Source organism: Gordionus sp. m RMFG-2023, chromosome 1 (genome assembly GCF_954871325.1).
Source record: "Gordionus sp. m RMFG-2023 chromosome 1, tfGorSpeb1-WG-v2, whole genome shotgun sequence".
Classification (NCBI taxonomy): domain Eukaryota; kingdom Metazoa; phylum Nematomorpha; class Gordioida; order Chordodea; family Parachordodidae; genus Gordionus; species Gordionus sp. m RMFG-2023.
This window is the reverse complement of record NC_088775.1, coordinates 39,680,524-39,700,656: the sequence shown is the minus strand read 5'-3', so window position 1 is coordinate 39,700,656 and position 20,133 is coordinate 39,680,524. Positions and strand designations below refer to the sequence as shown.

The 20,133-nt window shown below is 24.9% G+C and overlaps 2 protein-coding genes across 2 annotated transcripts; one reads left to right on the top strand and one right to left on the bottom strand.

Annotated features, from left to right (window-relative positions):
* Positions 1–1,699: 1,699 nt before the first annotated feature.
* On the top strand, positions 1,700–2,919 carry LOC135925382 (zinc finger MYM-type protein 1-like). The gene is made up of 5 exons (XM_065460673.1): positions 1,700–1,754; positions 1,810–2,001; positions 2,145–2,335; positions 2,408–2,594; positions 2,636–2,919. Exons 1-5 carry the CDS (start codon positions 1,700–1,702, stop codon positions 2,917–2,919), a joined length of 909 nt encoding a protein of 302 aa, XP_065316745.1.
* A 3,413-nt stretch (positions 2,920–6,332) lies between these two features.
* LOC135925376 (uncharacterized) lies at positions 6,333–7,537 on the bottom strand. The gene is made up of 7 exons (XM_065460660.1): positions 7,523–7,537; positions 7,256–7,433; positions 7,102–7,161; positions 6,948–7,007; positions 6,747–6,888; positions 6,661–6,690; positions 6,333–6,621 (listed from the first exon to the last, which is right to left on the bottom strand). The coding sequence occupies exons 1-5, from the start codon at positions 7,535–7,537 to the stop codon at positions 6,830–6,832; spliced, it is 372 nt and encodes a 123-aa protein (XP_065316732.1). The 3' UTR covers positions 6,333–6,621; positions 6,661–6,690; positions 6,747–6,829.
* Positions 7,538–20,133: the final 12,596 nt, after the last annotated feature.

The window sequence follows — 20,133 nt, the reverse complement described above, 5'->3', positions numbered from 1 at the left end:
TTTTTAAAATTTTTGTATTTGTTAATCTTTTTAGTTTCTGTCTGTATTAATGATTGATATTTAAGTTTAAGGGGAATAATGAGACGCATGTGCAATCACATATTAGAGATTTTCCGAGGGCCCAAGTTATGGTTGTCATACCATCAGGTTTTAAGCCATCTTGAGATAAATTTACGGGTTCAAGATGGTTAAGAATGTAGGCGGCTGTTAAACCTCGATTTATTGCATGGTTTATTGCTTTGTGGCATTGATGCATTGGCGTACACAGCGGGGGGGGGGCAGGGGGACAAATACCCCCCAAAGCCAAAAAATGCAGATGCCGGATATATTTTTCAAAAATATTTTTGTTTAGAGTGTTGTACAGATTTAATTTAAAACATTTCTATATTTTTTAATTCGTTTGTAAATAAAAATTTTAACTTGTAAAAATTGATAAGAATATATAAATATGTTATTTTAACAACTTTTTACAAGTCAAATAATTTTATTTTCAAATAAATTAATAAATATGGAAATGTTTTGAATTAAATTTACACAGTACTATATTAATTTATATTTGTTAATATTTATTCCTATCTCATATTAAATATATATTTAATTACATTTATTATCACATTCATCACTAAGTTTATCAATTAATTTCGATTTCAAGTTTTCCGGCGTAATATTATTATTTTCAAATTTTTAGTGGCGTAATATTTATCTACCATTTTTAAATTTCTAGTTAAATAATAATTATTCTGAAATTGTCCAACAGGGAGAAAAAAATTGCAACCTTGTCCTACGAGATAGAGTCTCGGCCATCAAGCAGTAACAGCTTTTATGGAGTTAGAAGAGCCGATTATTTGCTATTACTGACATATCACAATGGCCTGAAAGAAATTTTTCCTTAGAAGCAAGAAAATTATTGGATTCAATGCTTATTCCAAATTTTTTTTCTCATTAGAATGTACAACTTTATGTATTACTTATCAAAAACATGATGACTTGATTAAGAAGATGAGAATAGCCGAGAGCATTTTATTAGAATTCAAGGAAATTAGGGCTAATGTTTATGAAGAATTTCATATTTTATATGTTATTGTTAAGTCAAAAGCAGAGATATACGTGTTTAATAATTGTCTCACTCGACTTGCAGCAAGGCAAGCTCATAGTTAAAACATTAATATAGGATCAGCAGAAGAGTATAACTTAGATACAAATACATTTATAAACCAAATAAATGAATGGTTTTTAATTCATTACGCAGCACTTATCAATCTGCAAATATTATTTCCATAAAAGCCTTCCCAACCTTTTTCAGATGGTGATAAAAAAAAATATTTGTTGGATTTTTATTCATGAAGATAATAAAGTATCTTATGATGCCTTATTAGCTGAATAACTATGTTTATAAGATTAACTATGGTTGATACCATTGGCGTACGCAGCGGGGGGGGGCAGGGGGACAAATCCCCCCCCCTCCCCCTCCCCCCCCCCAAAGCCAAAATGCAGATGCCGGACATATTTTTCAAAAATATTATTTTTTATATTTTATTATAATTATTCATATATATTTCTTTTTAAATTTTTATATTATTACCTTTTTCATTTACTAATTTACTTTATCAATTAATTTCATTTTCAAGTTTTCCTTGTGGCCTAATATTTATCTATTATTTATAAATTTCCCGGTATTATAATTTTCAAATTTCTAGTCATGGATATTAGACTTTTTAACGCTGAAGGTGAAAATCATGCCAAAAAGAAAAAAAGTATAGTATAATAATTTAATAAACAAAAGCTGTGAACTGATGATTTCCTCAAAAGAATCAATTCAAAAGGGGGATATGATTCCAATTTCATCAATAATTGATAAATATAGGGTTAAAATTGCAAAAGAAAATAGAGGCAAGATAAAACTAACTATTGAGGCTATTTTATATTGTGGCTTGCAAGGCCTAGCACTTCATGGCCACAAGGATTCAGGAAGCTTAAATTTTAATAATAATGATAACGAAGGTAATTTCCGTGGACTTTTAAAATTTAAAGCATTAGGAGATCCTATATTAATGGAGAGCCTCATTAGTACCAAAAAAATGCTACTTATCTCAGCCCTAGGATACAAAATGAGATAATTAATATTTGCAACAATATCATTTTAGAAAAATTGATTGTTGAAATCAATTCTGCCCCATGCTTCTCAATTTTGGCAGATGAGACCACGGACATTGTTGGCATTGAGCAGATGTCGTTGTGTGCGCGATATGTAGATACTCATAAAAACAACATTATCAAAGAAATGTTTCTTCAATTTATTCCTGTTTCAAGCATGACTGGGTCTGCTTTAGCTGATGTAATATTTGTGAATCTTAAAAAATTAAAAGTAATAATTAATCTTATTATATAATTATTTTCAAAAATATAGCTAAATATAAATATGATACGTGGGCAAGGGTATGATGGAGCACTTGCAATGAGTGGACAATTCAATGGACTTCAGGCATTTATTAAAAAAAAATTCCCAACAGCTATATATGTCTACTGTGCTGCCCATTCACTCAACTTAGCAATATCGGATTCATGTTCTTTACCATTGATATCAAATTGCTTAGGTTTTTAATTATTAAAATTAAATTTTTTATATTTATATCAGGTAAAATATCTAGCATCTATGAGATGTTTAGATACCCCAAGCGTCAAAATATTTTGAACAAAATTATATCAGAAACTCCTTGCCCAACAAGGAGAAAAAAATTGCAAAAAGCTTGTCCAACAAGATGGAGTCTTCGACATCAAGCAGTAACAGCTTTTATCGAGTTAGAAGAGCCGATTATTATGCTCTTACAGAAATATCACAATGGTCTGAAAGAGATATTTCTTCAGAAGCAAGCAAGTTACTGGATTCAATACTTATACCAAATTTTTTTTTCGCATTAGAATGTATTAATAAATTATTTAATTATACAACTATTTTATGTAATACTTTTCAAAAACCTGATATTGATTTGATTGAGATGATGAGAATAGCAGAGACAATTTTATTAGAACTCAAAGAAATTAGAGCTAATGCTGATGAGGAATTTCATATTTTATATGTTAATGTTGAATCAAAAGCAGAGCTATACGAGTTCAATATTTGTCTCCCTCGACTTGCAGTAAGGCAAACTTATCATCCAAATATTAATATAGGGTCAATAGAAGAATATTATAAAATAAATGTCTTTATACCTCTTTTGGATACATTTATAACCCAAGTAAATGAAAGGTTTTTAATTCATCAAGAAGCACTTATCAATCTGCAGATATTACTTCCACAAAAGCCCTCTGAACCTTTTTCAGATGGTGATAGAAAAAAAATAAAAAAATTTGGAAGATTTTTATCATGAAGACATTAATGTATCTCATGATGCTTTATTAGCTGAATGCCAACTATGGTATAAAGCATTAACTATGGTTGATATAGTCCCAAAAAATGCTATGGATGCTTTGCATCATTTCAAACATCTTTTAGATTATTTTCCCAATATATTGAAATTATTATATATATTAGCAACTCTTCCCATTAGTACTGCAACTAATGAGAGAACATTCTCTTCTTTAAGAAGATTAAAAACGTACCTAAGAAGTACAACTTCTGAAAGCAGGTTGAATGGTCTGGCCCTTTTGAATATTCATAGGCATTTGACGCCAAACACGGATGAGATAATTGAAAAATTAGCTCACTCCCAACGAAGATTGGATTTTACATTATAAAAATATAATGTTTCTATAATATATTTTGTGCTATCATTTTTTAATGTCTTATATATTTTTCTTTTACATAAAAAATATAATTATTCATATTTCCAACATTTAGATTTTTTATACTTTATATATAAATTTTAAAAGCTCAAAAAAATTTAAATTTCTATTATGGATTATTTATTTTATAGTCATCATATCCTGGTTATATTCACTTAATATTTTATAATTCAGATTTATTTAAAGTATTTATATGCCGCCGGTTATATCCGTTTAATATTTTTTAAATCAAATTTATTTTTATATATCGGTTTATATATTTAATTTTTTATAATTCATATTAATTTAAATTAATATATTAGAAATAGTTATTAGTCCTAATAAATTTATGCTTGATATTTTTAAATAACAATAATTTTATTTTAAAAAATTTTAATTATCCCCCACACTAAATTCCTGCGTACGCTACTGGTTGATACAGTCCCAAAAAATGCTATGGATGCTCTGCATTATTCAAACACATTTTAGATTATATTACCAATGTATTAAAAGGGTTTATATATATTAGCAACTCTTCCTAATAGTAAACTAATGAGAGAACATTCTCTTTTTTAAGAAGAATAACATAGCCCTGCAGAGGTATTATTTGTAGGGCATTTTTACGGCTAAGCTCAATTTTCAGGCCCGGCCCGTCCTTTTTTAAAATAAAATTTTCAGGCCCGACCCGGATTTAAAAAAAATAAATTATATTTATTTTTGATTTTTATAGCTAATAATAACGATTACAAATATAGGCTGTTTTAAAAAATACAGTCCGGCCCGGATATTTTTTTTTAAAAAAATTTCAGGCCCGGCCTAGATGTTTTTTTAAAAAAATTCAGGCTCAGCCCGGGTGTTTTTTTTAAATTTCGGGCCCGGCCATACGGTCCGACCCGGGGGCTGGGCCTGCTATCTCTGAAAAACATACCAAGAAGACAACTTTTTAAAGTAGATTGAAAGGTTTGGATCTTTTGAATATTCATAGGCATTTGTAACTCAATCACAACGAAGATTAGATTTTACATTGTAAATATATAACAAACAAGATACAATTATTCCCTAAGCTTTTTGTGTATTAATTCATATTTCTAACATTTAAATTTTTATACTTTATATATAAATTTTAAAGCTCAAAAAATTCAAATTTCTATTTTGGGTCATTTAAGTGATTCCTTACATATAATTTTTTAACAATAATATTTCTTAAAAATTTTTATTACCCCCCCCCCCCCAGACCAAATTCCCGCGTATGCGCTTGGATACCTAAAGCAAAGATCCTTAAATATTATATTTTATTTACATCACTATAAAATATATAATATCTTATCGAATTTATTTATTTATTTTAGTGTGATTATTTGAAATTTCCCTAATATTTCTTTAATAACATTGAGTAAGCTAACCATAAAATCTATTCTTTGTGAACCAAAGGAAATGTTGACCTCTTGGTCGACTTTTTAATTTATAGAATAAGCACAGAGTTGGCAGGTCCTACGGAAAAAGAATCTAGATGCAGATATAGATTCTTTGTGAAAAATGAATTTTAGATACAGATACTAGTATCTTTTTCAAAATATCAAAAAGATACAAGATAAAGATACTTAAATACTATTAACAAAATCTGTGTTTAACCCTTTATCATTTGGAAGATACAGGTTTTAGATGTAGCCTGTGTCTTTTCTTTTTTAACTTTTATTTTTAAAAATTTCCATATAAAATTTTAAGATTGGAATTTGATTCAAGAGAACTTATTTAATTTAAATTTCACTACTTTCTTCTTCACTACCATGAAAATATACTATCGAGTTACATTTATATATAAAATATAATCTTTGCTTATTTCGTTTCGATGTTGTTATTTTTTTTATCTATCGTTATGGCGGAAAAAAATAAGGAAATTAATACAAGATTCTCGAAGAAAATTAGATGTATACTGTGATATGTAAAATTTTAAACATTAATTTTAAAAAGAATCTGTATCTGTATCTTTTATCAAGAAAATAATACAAGATTCACTTCAGAATAAAAGATCTTAGATAGAGATACTTCTATCTTATTAAAAATGTCAAAAAGATACTGAATACAAGATACAAAAGGATCTTGTATCTTAGATACAAGTATTTGCGGTACTGCCCAACTCTGAATAAGCATTATATTACTTTCTCATTAAATTAAATTTTACCTAATATTTAAAAAGATATATCCTGAAATAATATTAGTTCATAAGTTTTTACTTACCTATTTTCCGATATTGTTACAATTATAATAATTACCATAAATCCTATTTTATAGTTGAATTTCTTAACTCTATCATATAATAGTCGTCTTTCTAACTATTCAAAAGTCTGACTTTTAAAACTATTTCTATTGTTTATGTGGCACGCTCCATAAAATAGGAATAATAATTTTAGGGAATCATTTATTATTTATGTCATATATAAAATTTTAATCTTTTGTAAACTATATTAAAAATAATATTGTTCCGATCGCGATTATTATAATTAAACATTTGTATTGCGATATATAAATATGACTATTAAAAATGAAAAGGAGGTTTAATGCATGTTAACTATATAAATAAAATAACAGTGACGAAACAATGAAAAAGTCATATAATAAAAATATAATAACTATAAATTTTGAAATTGACGTATACCACTTTTGGCAAACCCGATAAATATTTGGATAATTTACCTGGACTAGTGGTATTTCTGTTATGGGCATCTATTTCCTCCAAGATCTCTTGGTTCAAAACTTTGTTAAAAAATAGATAGTACCAATATAATTGAAATTTATTTAGACTATTTGTGTTTTCCAAAACTGGACTATTTGTGTTATCCAAAACTTGTAGATAAATAGCTTTGAAAAATTATTGTAAATATTAATTTGATATTTTACTTTGGCATTCTGCAGTACATACATTTAATACTATAATATAAATACACAAGCATTAATTCAGTAATTAAGGATATAATTTTTTATACTTGATGAAAAAAATGAGATATTTGTCTGTGTAGAGACATCCATTAATTGAGCTTTGTCGGCTAAAATATATTTATATTATATATTAGTTATAAATAACTTTGTGTTGATATCGATAAATATCTTTTCTTAGGCAATTAGAGTCTATATAAGGAAATAAAAATATGAATAATTAAGATTAAATATTAATAAAAATTATTTACCCTGATCAGGGAGGTTAACAGATTGACCTTGAGAATAACCTGCTAGACTTTGAGAATCATCTATTTAAATTGGATTTGATTATATAATATGTGATATAATATTTTTACCGAAAATTTGTGTATTTAAGATTAAATATTAATCAAAATTATTTACCTTGATCAGGGAGGTTCATAGATTGACCTTGAGAATAACCTGCTAGACTTTGAGAATAATCTATTTAAATTGGATTTGATTATATAATATGTGATATAATATTTTTACCTAAAATTTGTGTATTTAAGATTAAATATTAATCAAAATCAATTACTTTGGATTGGTTTGCAAGTTGCTGAATGTTTTATGGTGATGCTAAATTCGGTGTCAGCGAGTTTAGCTCTTCCTCCACATTTTCGTCTACAGGTGTAATAAATTGCTTTCTTTCTAGATTTATGGAACACATAATCATATCCACCATAAAATATACAATCTTTATTATGTTTAGTTTTCTTAAAAATATAAATTAATATATGTAAATTAAATAATATATACTTTAATTTCTAAATTTATAAGCTTTGATATTTGTTGTGTCTCTAACCTCTTGAATATTCATAGTTACTTCAATTAACTAACAATATATTAAAAATATATATTAAATTAACTATAAATATATTTAAAATATTAAATTAACTATAAATATATTTAAAATATTAAATTAACTATAAATATATTTAAAATATTAAATTAACTAATAATATTATAAAATATTAAATTAACTTACTGGAAATTTGAGTATTCAATTGGAAAAATTTTGGGAATCAATTGAAAAAATTTTGGGAATCAATATTAAAATAACTTACATTATATTAAAAATATATATTAAATTAACTATAAATATATTTAAAATATTAAATTAAATAATAATATATTTAAAATATTAAATTAACTTACTGATGTGGGGTTGAATATTTTGGGAATCTAGTTTTAGCAAAACGACAAAACACCTAATAAAAAAAAATACGAGGGACGATACCGAAATTAGATTGAACGGTTCGGGGCTGAAATATTCCCACAGCTGTTTGGAGTCAAATGAAAGAAAGATGGTGAATACAAACAAGACACATTTAACATTTAAATTTAAATTTTAAAATATTTATATTATAATTTATGCAATATATATTTATGAATATTTAATTAAATATAAAATATTTAAATATATCTAAAGTAATATTTAAATATATATATAAGGTAATATTAAATTATATATAAAGTAATATTTAATAAATAATTAAAATATTAAATTATATATAAAGTAATATTTAATAAATAATTATATATATCTAAAGTAATATTTAATAAATAATTAAAATATTAAATTATATATAAAGTAATATTTAATAAATAATTATATATATCTAAAGTAATATTTAAATATATATATAAAGTAATATTTAAATATATATATAAGGTAATATTAAATTATATATAAAGAAATATTTAAATATAAATAATTAAAATATTTATATGATAATTTATGCAATATATTATAAAATATTTAAATATATCTAAAATATTTAAATATATATATAAAGTAATATTTAAATATAAATATAAGGTAATATTAAATTATATATAAAGTAATATTTAAATATATATATAAAGTAATATTTAAATATATATAAGGTAATATTAAATTATATATAAAGAAATATTTAAATATAAATAATTAAAATCGTTATATGATAATTTATGCAATATATTATAAAATATTTAAAAAGTAATATTTAAATATATAAATAAAGTATTATTAAAAACCAGAGTTGTACATTTTCTCAAAATAAAAAGATCTTCAAAGATCTAGATCGTAAAATTTGAAGATCTTTTATTTATAAAAAAATTTGAGCAACGATCTTATAAGATCTAGATCTTTGAAGATCGTAAAGTTTGAAGATCTTTTATTTTTTAAAAATTTTGTGTAACGATCTTCAAAGATCTTCATGGTATTTATTTTTTTACCCCTTTATTAAAAGCCCAGATGTTTTTCAATTTTATTAATATAATATTTCTTTTATGTTTTATAACTCTCCTCCTGCCTTGATGAAAATTGAAAAACATCTGGGCTTTTAATAAAGGGGTAAAAAAATAAATATCATGAAGATCGTTACACAAAATTTTTAAAAAATAAAAGATCTTCAAATTTTACGATCTTCAAAGATCTAGATCTTTTAGGATCGTTGCTCAAATTTTTTTATAAATAAAAGATCTTCAAATTTTACGATCTTCAAAGATCTTAGTCAAATTTTTGAGCTAGATCTCGCTCAAAAATCTTCAAAGAAGATTTGTACAACTCTGTTAAAAACCTTAAATATATATAAACTAATATAAAATAAAATATAGGAAGAATGTATTTATCGCTAAAATAATTGGTTAATTTATAATTAATAAAGTTCTGCCACCATAAAGTTTTTAGGATAAATGATGTAATGATAGGAGTTTTCTAAATAAAAAAATGTAACCATAAAGTTTTCTAATATAAAGATTGTTTATTTTATTTTAAATTATTAATTTAATTTTATATAATATATTTTAAAATTTTACATTTTTTTTATCAAACTAAAAAAAATCAGGTTTATATAATAATTTTCATATTAATATATAAAAATTTATATAATAAAAATCAATCTACACATTTATAAAAAAATCAATTTATATCAACATAAAAAAAACAATTTAAAGGTTAGTATTAATCGGTCATATTAACAATAATAATTAATTAATATAAATGATTATTGTTAATAACAGAATGTAGACTATCTGGCTTATGTTAATTGTTAGGTATAAAAGATTAATCTGAAATTTCTGAACCCAAAAATAAATTTTACATTGTTAGTGGAATGTGTATATATTTATGAAGATCTTTAAGTGGATAGTTAAAAATTGAAAAGTTAACAAAATCCAGTATATCATAGTAAAATTTTTTAATTACTTCTAGTGCTGTAAACGTTACTACAAAAAAAACGCGTTACAGTTACTCGTTACATCTGAAAAAAGGAACCCGTTACGGTTACCTTAAAAAGAAACGCGCATTGAACGACTTGTCTTTATCTGAAAATCTTTGTAATTCAGATATGTCATAAGAGTCGTCATATGCAATTATCCTTAATATGACTATCTATTAATTTCTTTCTTTCCCATGCTTCCCTTAAAAATGGCTGCAGAGTTTGAAGATTGCCCCCATTTTATTCCATAATAGCTTACACTTAGAAAATGTAATTTTTAAAATAATTTTAGAGTGTACATCGTTATTTCAATGTCAACAGTAATAAAAAATAAATAATTTTATAGTACAATTAAATGTTTTTATTTTTTAAATATTTTTAAGAATATTTGAAGTCTAAAGCGGACACATAGTATATAATGAGAAAAGGGAGAGAAAAACGAATATTATAAGATGCCTCCTCAAATTTAATCAATCAGGCAGATAAAAAAATATATTTTGAAGTAACTTTTCCCCTCCAAGCTCTTGTAGAAAATTCGAGCCGTGTTGCGTCTAAAATTTAAAAATGATTGGCACAAGTGTTGTTAATTTGCTTGGGCGTAAAATTTACGAACCAAGTTTGTGCTCAAGCCTGCTATGAGCACAAACCCGAGGTTCAAATATGGGGTCCAGACCCGGAGTTGTTTATAATTTTTAAATAGCATAGCCCTGCAAGCAAGTCAGCTTCGGGATAAAAAATCTTTTAATCGGGTTTAGTTATGATTTAATTAAATTGAATTTGCTTAGTTCTACTCTTGGGTAAACTAAGAAAAAATAAATCTCATTTACTAATCTTTCAAATTTTATTATACATTTAAATTTAATTATAAATTAGTAGGCTTTATTATTTTTTTCTACATTAATTCCATTTTCTAACTAAGCATTCAAATATTTGTTCAAATTGCGATGATTTTGGCTGTTTGTTTGATTTAACTTTTTTTTCTCTTCCAGACTATGTTAAATCATCTTATATAATTATTAGTTTATATATAGTTACTTAACTATCAAAACAACACTCAGGTATCACAACAACAAACAACTACGTTTTAATGTATCTGTTTTTTTTACTTACTTCAATTTTTTTTTTCTCTTGAAACACGAAAATCGATAATTTTATTTCTTTATTTTTCTTTTCTTAAAATATGAAATCGTACATAAAAAAAAATAATTGTCTCCAAGTGTTTTATTTTAATTATTTTTGCAAAGAAAATAATTTTATATGGATAAGAAAACATGTTTCATTAAATCATCACAACTAAGGGAATGAAGCGTTGCCTGTTTGTATATAGAAAAAAAAATGTTTTTTTTATTCTTTAACTTAAAAAAAAAATTATTCTGTAAACATACTCTTCACCCTACCCATAGTGGCGCCACTATTTTATTATGAATAAAAATAATCGTAAGAGGAAAATAATTTCCAGGAAAAGAAAGAAAACATGATAAATTTTCCACAAAAAATCTAAGATATAGGAACTAATTGAAAAGATGATGATGGAAATAGCCGTCGACATGGACAAATCGGCCAATGGAGGAATCAGGCATACACTCCTAAAAAATCGTAGATAACATACAAAACAAAATATTTTGAAAAGATGATGATGGAAATAACAGTCGACCTGGACAAATCGGCCAATGGAGGATTCAGACATACACTCCCAAAAAAAATCGTAGATACCAAACAAAACAAAATATTTTGAAAAATTTATGTGATTTTTTAAAAGAGAGAAGAGACTTACCTAATTTTATCTTGGAGAACATATTGTTTCATTTGAATAATATAACTTATTTTTTTATATATCATTTATATATATTATAATAATTTCTTATCTGTAAATTTAAAAAAAATTTGATAAGCAAAATAATAATTGTAAGATTTGAAATATATAATATTCACTGCTTATAATCACCTCTGAAATAGATATTTTTATGAATAAAATCAAGGTTACAACGTTAGTAACTACGTTACTTTTTTTTACATTACTTTACAGCACAAATTAATATATAAATATTTATATTTTAGAAGGCAGATTTTATAATTTTTATTCTGATCATACTTAGGGTTGAACATCTATCGGTTACCGGATTAATTTATTAATCTATTTAATTAAAACCTATGATTGACCAAGACATATAAAAGTCTAATAATAAATTAATCAATTGTTTTAGTTAAAAAAATCAGCAATATATATTCAAAAATAATTATTTGAATAAAATAAGGATTCAAAATTTAAATTTTGTATTTCTTTTATCAATTATCTCCTTCCTTATACTTGTTTAGATGGACATGATACAAAAAAATTTGAATAATAAAATTTTATGTTACAAATTTTATAAATTATGAATTTTCTCAAATGACAATAAAATTTAAAATATCCTTTATTATAATATTTAATTAATAGTAATGACATTTTAAAACAACTACAACTTAATTAATATGGAGAAAAAAATCTCATAGATGGAAAAGATGTAATCCTTTTCACCAATCTTTTCCTCACAGATATAACACCATTCAATCTCAATATAAATATAGAACTTCCAATATAATTTTACTTTCCCAATAATAAATTCAATTTTTATATGTTAGCATTTTTTACAATTAATAATAAAAATATCTAAAAAACAATTGAATTTGTAATAAAATGAAATTTACATTGAAACATATTCACCACCATCCTGATAAATCTAAAGAAGAGCATTATGCAATTATGAATAAACTTAAAGTACAAATTATCCCCACATCACTGTCTACAACTTCTTGTGGAGGATTGAACATTTGACTTTCTTCCAACAAGTTCCCAGAAATCCCCACATCACTGTCTCCAACATCTTGTGGAGGATTGAACATTTGACTTTCCTCCAACAAGTTCCCAGAATTCCCCACATCACTGTCTCCAACTTCTTGTCAAGGATTTATCAAAGGAGGCACTAATGTCGTGACTTAAGGAAAAATATATTAAGAAAAATTTGATTAAATATTTATAATAAAATTTAAAAATAATTTTGTAAAATACTTACTCTTCTTCCACTCAAAATAATTATTGTTCTTCTAATGTTCTATTTCTTAGAAAATATAAATATTCCTAATTTTATCCATGTGTTCAAATGCTGTTAAAATTATATATATGATAAATTTTAGAAAAAAAAATTTGCCATACATCATTAAAACCAATTACCTTGGCCTTGTTCAGAAAAATATATTCTAATAATATAGAATCTTGCTAATACTAAGATAGAATCTTGCAAATACTAAGATAGAATCTTACTAATACTAATATGGGGTGTGACTAAAATACGCGTCCCCGAAAACTACGCGTCCCTACGCGTCCCCGGTCAAAGAGGTTTAATTTATATAATATTTAAATAAAATCTTATTTAGCTTCATAAAATAAATTAAAAAATGTTTTTTATGATTTAAAAAAAAAATAATATCTTAGTAAAATTTTTAAAAATTTATTTTTAAAAAAAAAAACTACGCGTCCCTACGCGTCCCCGGTCAAGATACAATTTTTTTTTAAAAATAAAAGCAGATTCATATTTAGCTCATTAAATGAATATAGAAAATGTTTTTTATGATTTAAATAAAATGTGCTAACTTAGTAAAATTTTTAAAAATTTATTTTTATAAAAAAAAAACTACGCGTCCCCGGTCAAGAACAGTTTTTTTTAAAAAATAAAAGCAGATTCATATTTAGCTCATTAAATGGATACAGAAAATGTTTTTTTTTGATTAAAAAAAAAGTGGTAACTTTAGTAAAATTTTGGAAAAACTAATTTTTTACATGAAAAAACTACGCGTCCCCGGTCAAGATAGATTATTTTTATAAAAATAAATATAGAATCGTGTATAGTTTTTCAAGGAGATTCCGAAAATTAATTTTCGAAAAATTGTTTTTTTGACTAAATTACGCGTCCCTACGCGTCCCCGGTCAAGATACAATTTTTTTTAAAAAATAAAAGCAGATTCCTGTTTAGCTTATTAAATGAATATAGAAAATAATTTTTATGATTTAAAAAAAATGTGTTAACTTAGTAAAATTTTTAAAAATTTATTTTAAAAAAAAAAAAACTACGCGTCCCTAAGCGTCCCCGGTCAAGATACAGTTTTTTTTAAAAAATAAAAGCAGATTCATATTTAGTTCATTAAATGGATACAGAAAATGTTTTTTTTGATTTAAAAAAAAGTGGTAACTTAGTAAAATTTTGAAAAAACTAATTTTTTACATGAAAAAACTACGCGTCCCCGGTCAAGATAGATTATTTTTATAAAAATAAATATAGAATCGTGTATAGTTTTTCAAGGAGATTCCGAAAATGGTATTAAGAAATTTTTTTTTAAAATAAATTAATTTTCGAAAATTTTTTTTTTGACTAAAATAAGCATCCCTACGCGTCCCCGGTCAAGATACAGTTTTTTTTAAAAAATAAAAGCAGATTGATATTTAACTCATTATATGGATACAGAAAATGTTTTTTTTGATTAAAAAAAAAGTGGTAACTTAGTAAAATTTTGAAAAAACACTCATTTTTCTCATTTTTTGACTAAACTACGCGTCCCTACGCGTCCCCGGTCAAGATAGATTATTTTTATAAAAATAAATATAGAATGTGTATAGTTTTTCAAGGAGATTCCGAAAATGGTATTAAGAAATTTTTTTTAAAAAAAAATTAATTTTCGAAAAATTTTTTTTTTTTCTAAACTACGCGTCCCCAGTCAAGATACAATTTTTTTTTAAAATAAAAGCAGATTCATATTTAGCTCATTAAATGAATATAGAAAATGTTTTTTATGATTTAAATAAAATGTGTTAACTTAGTAAAACTTTTAAAAATTTATTTTTTTATAAAAAAACTACGCGTCCTTACGCGTCCCCGATCAAGATAGATTATTTTTATAAAAATAAATATAGAATGTGTATAGTTTTTTAAGGAGATTCCGAAAATGGTATTAAGAAATTTTTTTTAAAAAGAAATTAATTTTCGAAAATTTTTTTTTTTTACTAAACTACGCGTCCCCAGTCAAGATACAATTTTTTTTTTAAATAAAAGCAGATTCATATTTAGCTCATTAAATGAATATAGAAAATGTTTTTTATGATTTAAATAAAATGTGTTAACTTAATAAAACTTTTAAAAATTTATTTTTTTATAAAAAAACTACGCGTCCCTACGCGTCCCCGATCAAGATAGATTATTTTTATAAAAATATTTTTAATACCATTTTCGGAATCTCCTTGAAAAACTATACACGATTCTATATTTATTTTTATAAAAATAATCTATCTTGACCGGGGACGCGTAGTTTTTACATGTAAAAAATTAGTTTTTTCAAAATTTTACTAAGTTTCCACTTTTTTTTAAAATCAAAAAAAAACATTTTCTGTATCCATTTAATGAGCTAAATATGAATCTGTTTTTATTTTTAAAAAAAAACTGTATCTTGACCGGGGACGCGTAGTTCTTTTTTAAAAAAATAAATTTTTAAAAATTTTACTAAGTTAACACATTTTATTTAAATCATAAAAAACATTTTCTATATTCATTTAATGAGCTAAATATGAATCTGCTTTTATTTAAAAAAAAAATTGTGTCTTGACCGGGGACGCGTAGTTTAGTAAAAAAAAAAATTTTTCGAAAATTAATTTTTTTTTAAAAAAAATTTCTTAATACCATTTTCGGAATCTCCTTGAAAAACTATACACATTCTATATTTATTTTTATAAAAATAATCTATCTTGACCGGGGACGCGTAGGGACGCTTAGTTTAGTCAAAAAATGAAAAAAATGAGTGTTTTTTCAAAATTTTACTAAGTTACCACTTTTTTTTTTAATCAAAAAAAACATTTTCTGTATCCATTTAATGAGCTAAATATGAATCTGCTTTTATTTTAAAAAAAATCTGTATCTTGACCGGGGACGCGTAGGGACGCGTAGTTTTTTTTTAAAAAAAATTAGTTTTTTCAAAATTTTACTAAGTTATCACTTTTTTTTGAATCAAAAAAAACATTTTCTGTATCCATTTAATGAGCTAAATATGAATCTGCTTTTATTTTTTAAAAAAAACTGTATCTTGACCGGGGACGCGTAGGGACGCGTAGTTTTTTTTTTAAAAAATAAATTTTTAAAAATTTTACTAAGTTAGCACATTTTATATAAATCATAAAAAACATTTTCTATATTCATTTAATGAGCTAAATATTAATCTGCTTTTATTTAAAAAAAAAAATTGTATCTTGACCGGGGACGCGTAGGGACGTGTAGTTTTTTTTTTAAAAAAATAAATTTTTAAAAATTTTACTAAGATATCATTTTTTTAAATCATAAAAAACATTTTTTAATTTATTTTATGAAGCTAAATAAGATTTTATATTAATATTATATAAATTAAACGTCTTTGACCGGGGACGCGTAAGGATGGGTAGTTTTCGGGGACGCGTATTTTAGTCATGCCCCTAATATGTAAATATTAATTAAAACCAATTACCTTTGCCTTGAGGTACTGTATTTATATTTGATATTAGCTTTTAAGGTTTAGTCTTTATTTTATAATTTTCTACAAAAATGGTATGTAAATAGCTTTTGAGGTTTAGTCTTTATTTTATAATTTTCTACAAAAATGGTATATAAATTGCTTTTGAGGTTTACTCTTTATTTTATAATTTTCTACAAAAATGGTATATAAATAGCTTTTGAGGTTTAGTCTTTATTTTATAATTTTCTACAAAAATGGTATGTAAATAGCTTTTAAGGTTTAGTCTTTATTTTATAATTTTCTACGAAAATGGTATATAAATAGCTTTTGAGGTTTAGTCTTTATTTTATAATTTTCTACAAAAATGGTATATAAATAGCTTTTGAGGTTTAGTCTTTATTTTATAATTTTCTACAAAAATGGTATGTAAATAGCTTTTAAGGTTTAGTCTTTATTTTATAATTTTCTACGAAAATGGTATATAAATAGTTTTTGAGGTTTAGTCTTTATTTTATAATTTTCTACAAAAATGGTATGTAAATAGCTTTTGAGGTTTAATCTTTATTTTATAATTTTCTACAAAAATGGTATGTAAATAGCTTTTGAGGTTTAGTCTATTTTATAATTTTCTACAAAAATGTGTATGTAAATATTAATTAAAACCAATTACCTTTGCCTTGATGTACTGTATTTATAATTTTCTTGGCTTTATTTATGTCTACCCTATAAATGTAAGGATGCGAGAAAGATTCCGATTCCAAGCGTAGATATTAATTTTAGAATTTTCTACAAAAATATAATTTTATAATTTTAGGAAAAATAATTTGCCATTTGATTCCAAATGTTTTGATGACAAAATAAAGAAAAATGAATCGGACCGATACCGATTGAACAAATTCATATCAAACTATAACATCGGTGGCGGGTATGCCATGTAAACACTAATTGAAGTCCTATGAAAAATATTCATAGTTATGGAATTATTTTCAAGAAGCTTTACATTTATCAGAAGATCCTCAAGATAAGATATTTTTTTAATTATGTACTTCCAGCTTATACAATTTATAATTATAACATGAATTTTCTTATCTTATATACATTTGAATCATGGTCAGTACATAGATAGTTACATCTAAAGAAAGGTTTTGGTACTTGTGGAACTCTAATTATGGACATATATAGAACTGTAATGATCTTGCATTTGTGAATCCCTTAGTTACACCTAAAGAAAGGTTTTGGTACCTGTAGAACCCTAATTATGGACATATTTTTAGAACTGTAATGATATTGCATCTATAAATCCCTTTTAAGGAAGTAGCATTTATTAACTATAATGTAGATAAATACATCTTTTTTTTTACACATTTGATTGTATATATCTACATTATTTTGTAGTTTATAAGTTTACACAATTAGATACATAGAATATCTTTATTCTTTATAAGGATTAAAAGACATGCAATTTTATATTGAAAATTTTTTATTCCACTCAGTAAGTATAAAATAACCATACAATTAGATTTATTATAATACTCTACACTTCCTTTTGCAATTATAAGTTTACTTACACATATACCTTCTAAACTGGAATAGTTACATTTGATCTATTTTAAATTGTTGAGTAATATCAGATCCAAAGTTAAGTGAAGGGTCACACATTTAGATATATTGAATTCCTTTTTCTTGTAAATATAAGAACCAAAAGATGACAATTAGGTTATTGAACAATTCATTCCACTCTTGATGGAATATATCTACATCCTTTTGCAATTTATAAGAGCAAAGGATCATCCAATTTTATACTAAATATTTTTATCCCACTCAATTCCCTTCATTAATAAAAAAATAACACTATATCTTCTGTTCAGGCAAATTTTTTATTTTAATCATATTTATTTACAGATTCTATGAACATTAAATCTCAATAGTGATAGTAATCATCAAAACTTACATTAAAGAATTTAAACTTAAAACAGCCATCACCCACCTTTAAAGTAATTAAATTATACTGTAGTTCTAGGGTATAGGCTCTTTTTTACCCCATTCCTTTTTGCTAAGCCTATAGAGGTTTAAGCAACCTTTTTTGAAATGTTGCGCCTACAAGTACGTGCGGCTTGCCCACAAACGTGTAAAGGGCTCCTCATTTTTCTTTCCCTAATTAACTATCCAGTTTGATGGATTTTGAGGAAAACCTAGCGTAGCTCTGTTGTACCCAGGGTTGCCAGATATTATTCACTTAAAAACGTGAGTTTTTCTCTTCGCCTCCCATACCCCCCAATTTGCAGGCTTTTGGCCCGCTTTTGGCCGGCCTTCGGCCGGGGATGTTGATATAACATACTAATCTATGTAAATATGTTATATTTAAAAAATTTTTAAGACAATTTTAAATTCTTTATTGATTTACTAATCTAATGTATAATTTTCCATGTTATAAATATCGCATAATATTAATTATTATATTTTATAGATGATTTTAAAAGAGGTAATAAAAATTTCCCATCAGCACTGTGGAGATAGGCTGAGAACTCTTTACATGAATAATTAAAATTTTGTTTCACCATAAGTTCCGCTTCCAATGTTGATAAATGTAATCGATTGCGTTCTTTTCTCCAAGCATTATTCATTAAACTGAATATTCTCTCGGGTGAAGCATTTGAATGTGGAATAGAAAATATAAAATCACATATTTTCTCTATCAAGGGTGAATTTTTATTAAAGAGGAAATCCATCCATTTTTCTTGAGCATTCATATGATTGTTTTTTGATAATTTTTCTTCATAATATGAATAAAATTGCGAATATTCCTCAAAGAGCTATCTATATCTATATCTGGTATTTTATAATTAATAATAATTTTTTGTAATTGCTCAAATGCTGGACATTAATGTCATAGGGCTAAGATATTTCCCTATATTATTTATTATATCATAACGTTTTTCTACATAATCTATAATATTTTTTATAAATATCTTTGATTCATTATTAAAATTTATTGCCTTTTCTACATCATTATTATGTTGTAAAATATTTTTAGAAATGCTCCCATAAAAATTTTGTTGAATTTTCAAATTTAATGAATTCTTTAATTTTAGGATAAGATCATATATATATATTGCTAATACATCTTCAGATTGCAATTGTAAATTTATGTTATTAACTAAAGTGCCAACATTAAGGACAACACCTAAAAAATCATCTTCAAAAAATATTTTCAAAATTGGTGGGGTTACTGATAGTGATAAAAAATATTCTTTAAGTGGTTGAAAATACTTAAGCATCCTCTCAATCGCTGGGATTAATGTAAGCCAGCGTGTTGGAACATGGCGAAGTAATTCTGACCATTCTAAATCGCACCATTCTACCAATTTTTTTAAAATTGTAACTCTTTTTGTCGAGTTGCTAAATTCATTATAGCATTTTATTACTATACTCTCAATATCATATTTGAGAAAAATTACAGCCTTTTTGAACGAATTGTGGAGAATATGGCATATACAGCCTATTGGTATAATATTATTATTATGACTTTTCAATTCTGTCCAAATACTTTGATTTTTCCCAAAGTTTACAGATGCGTTAACTGCACAATAGGCTGTTACATTAGAAATATCAAGTCCAACGATTTTTAAATTTTCTAGCAAACATCTAGATATGTCTTTATTTAGAGGTTTCACTGTCAGAAAAAATTTTTTAAGTAATTTAA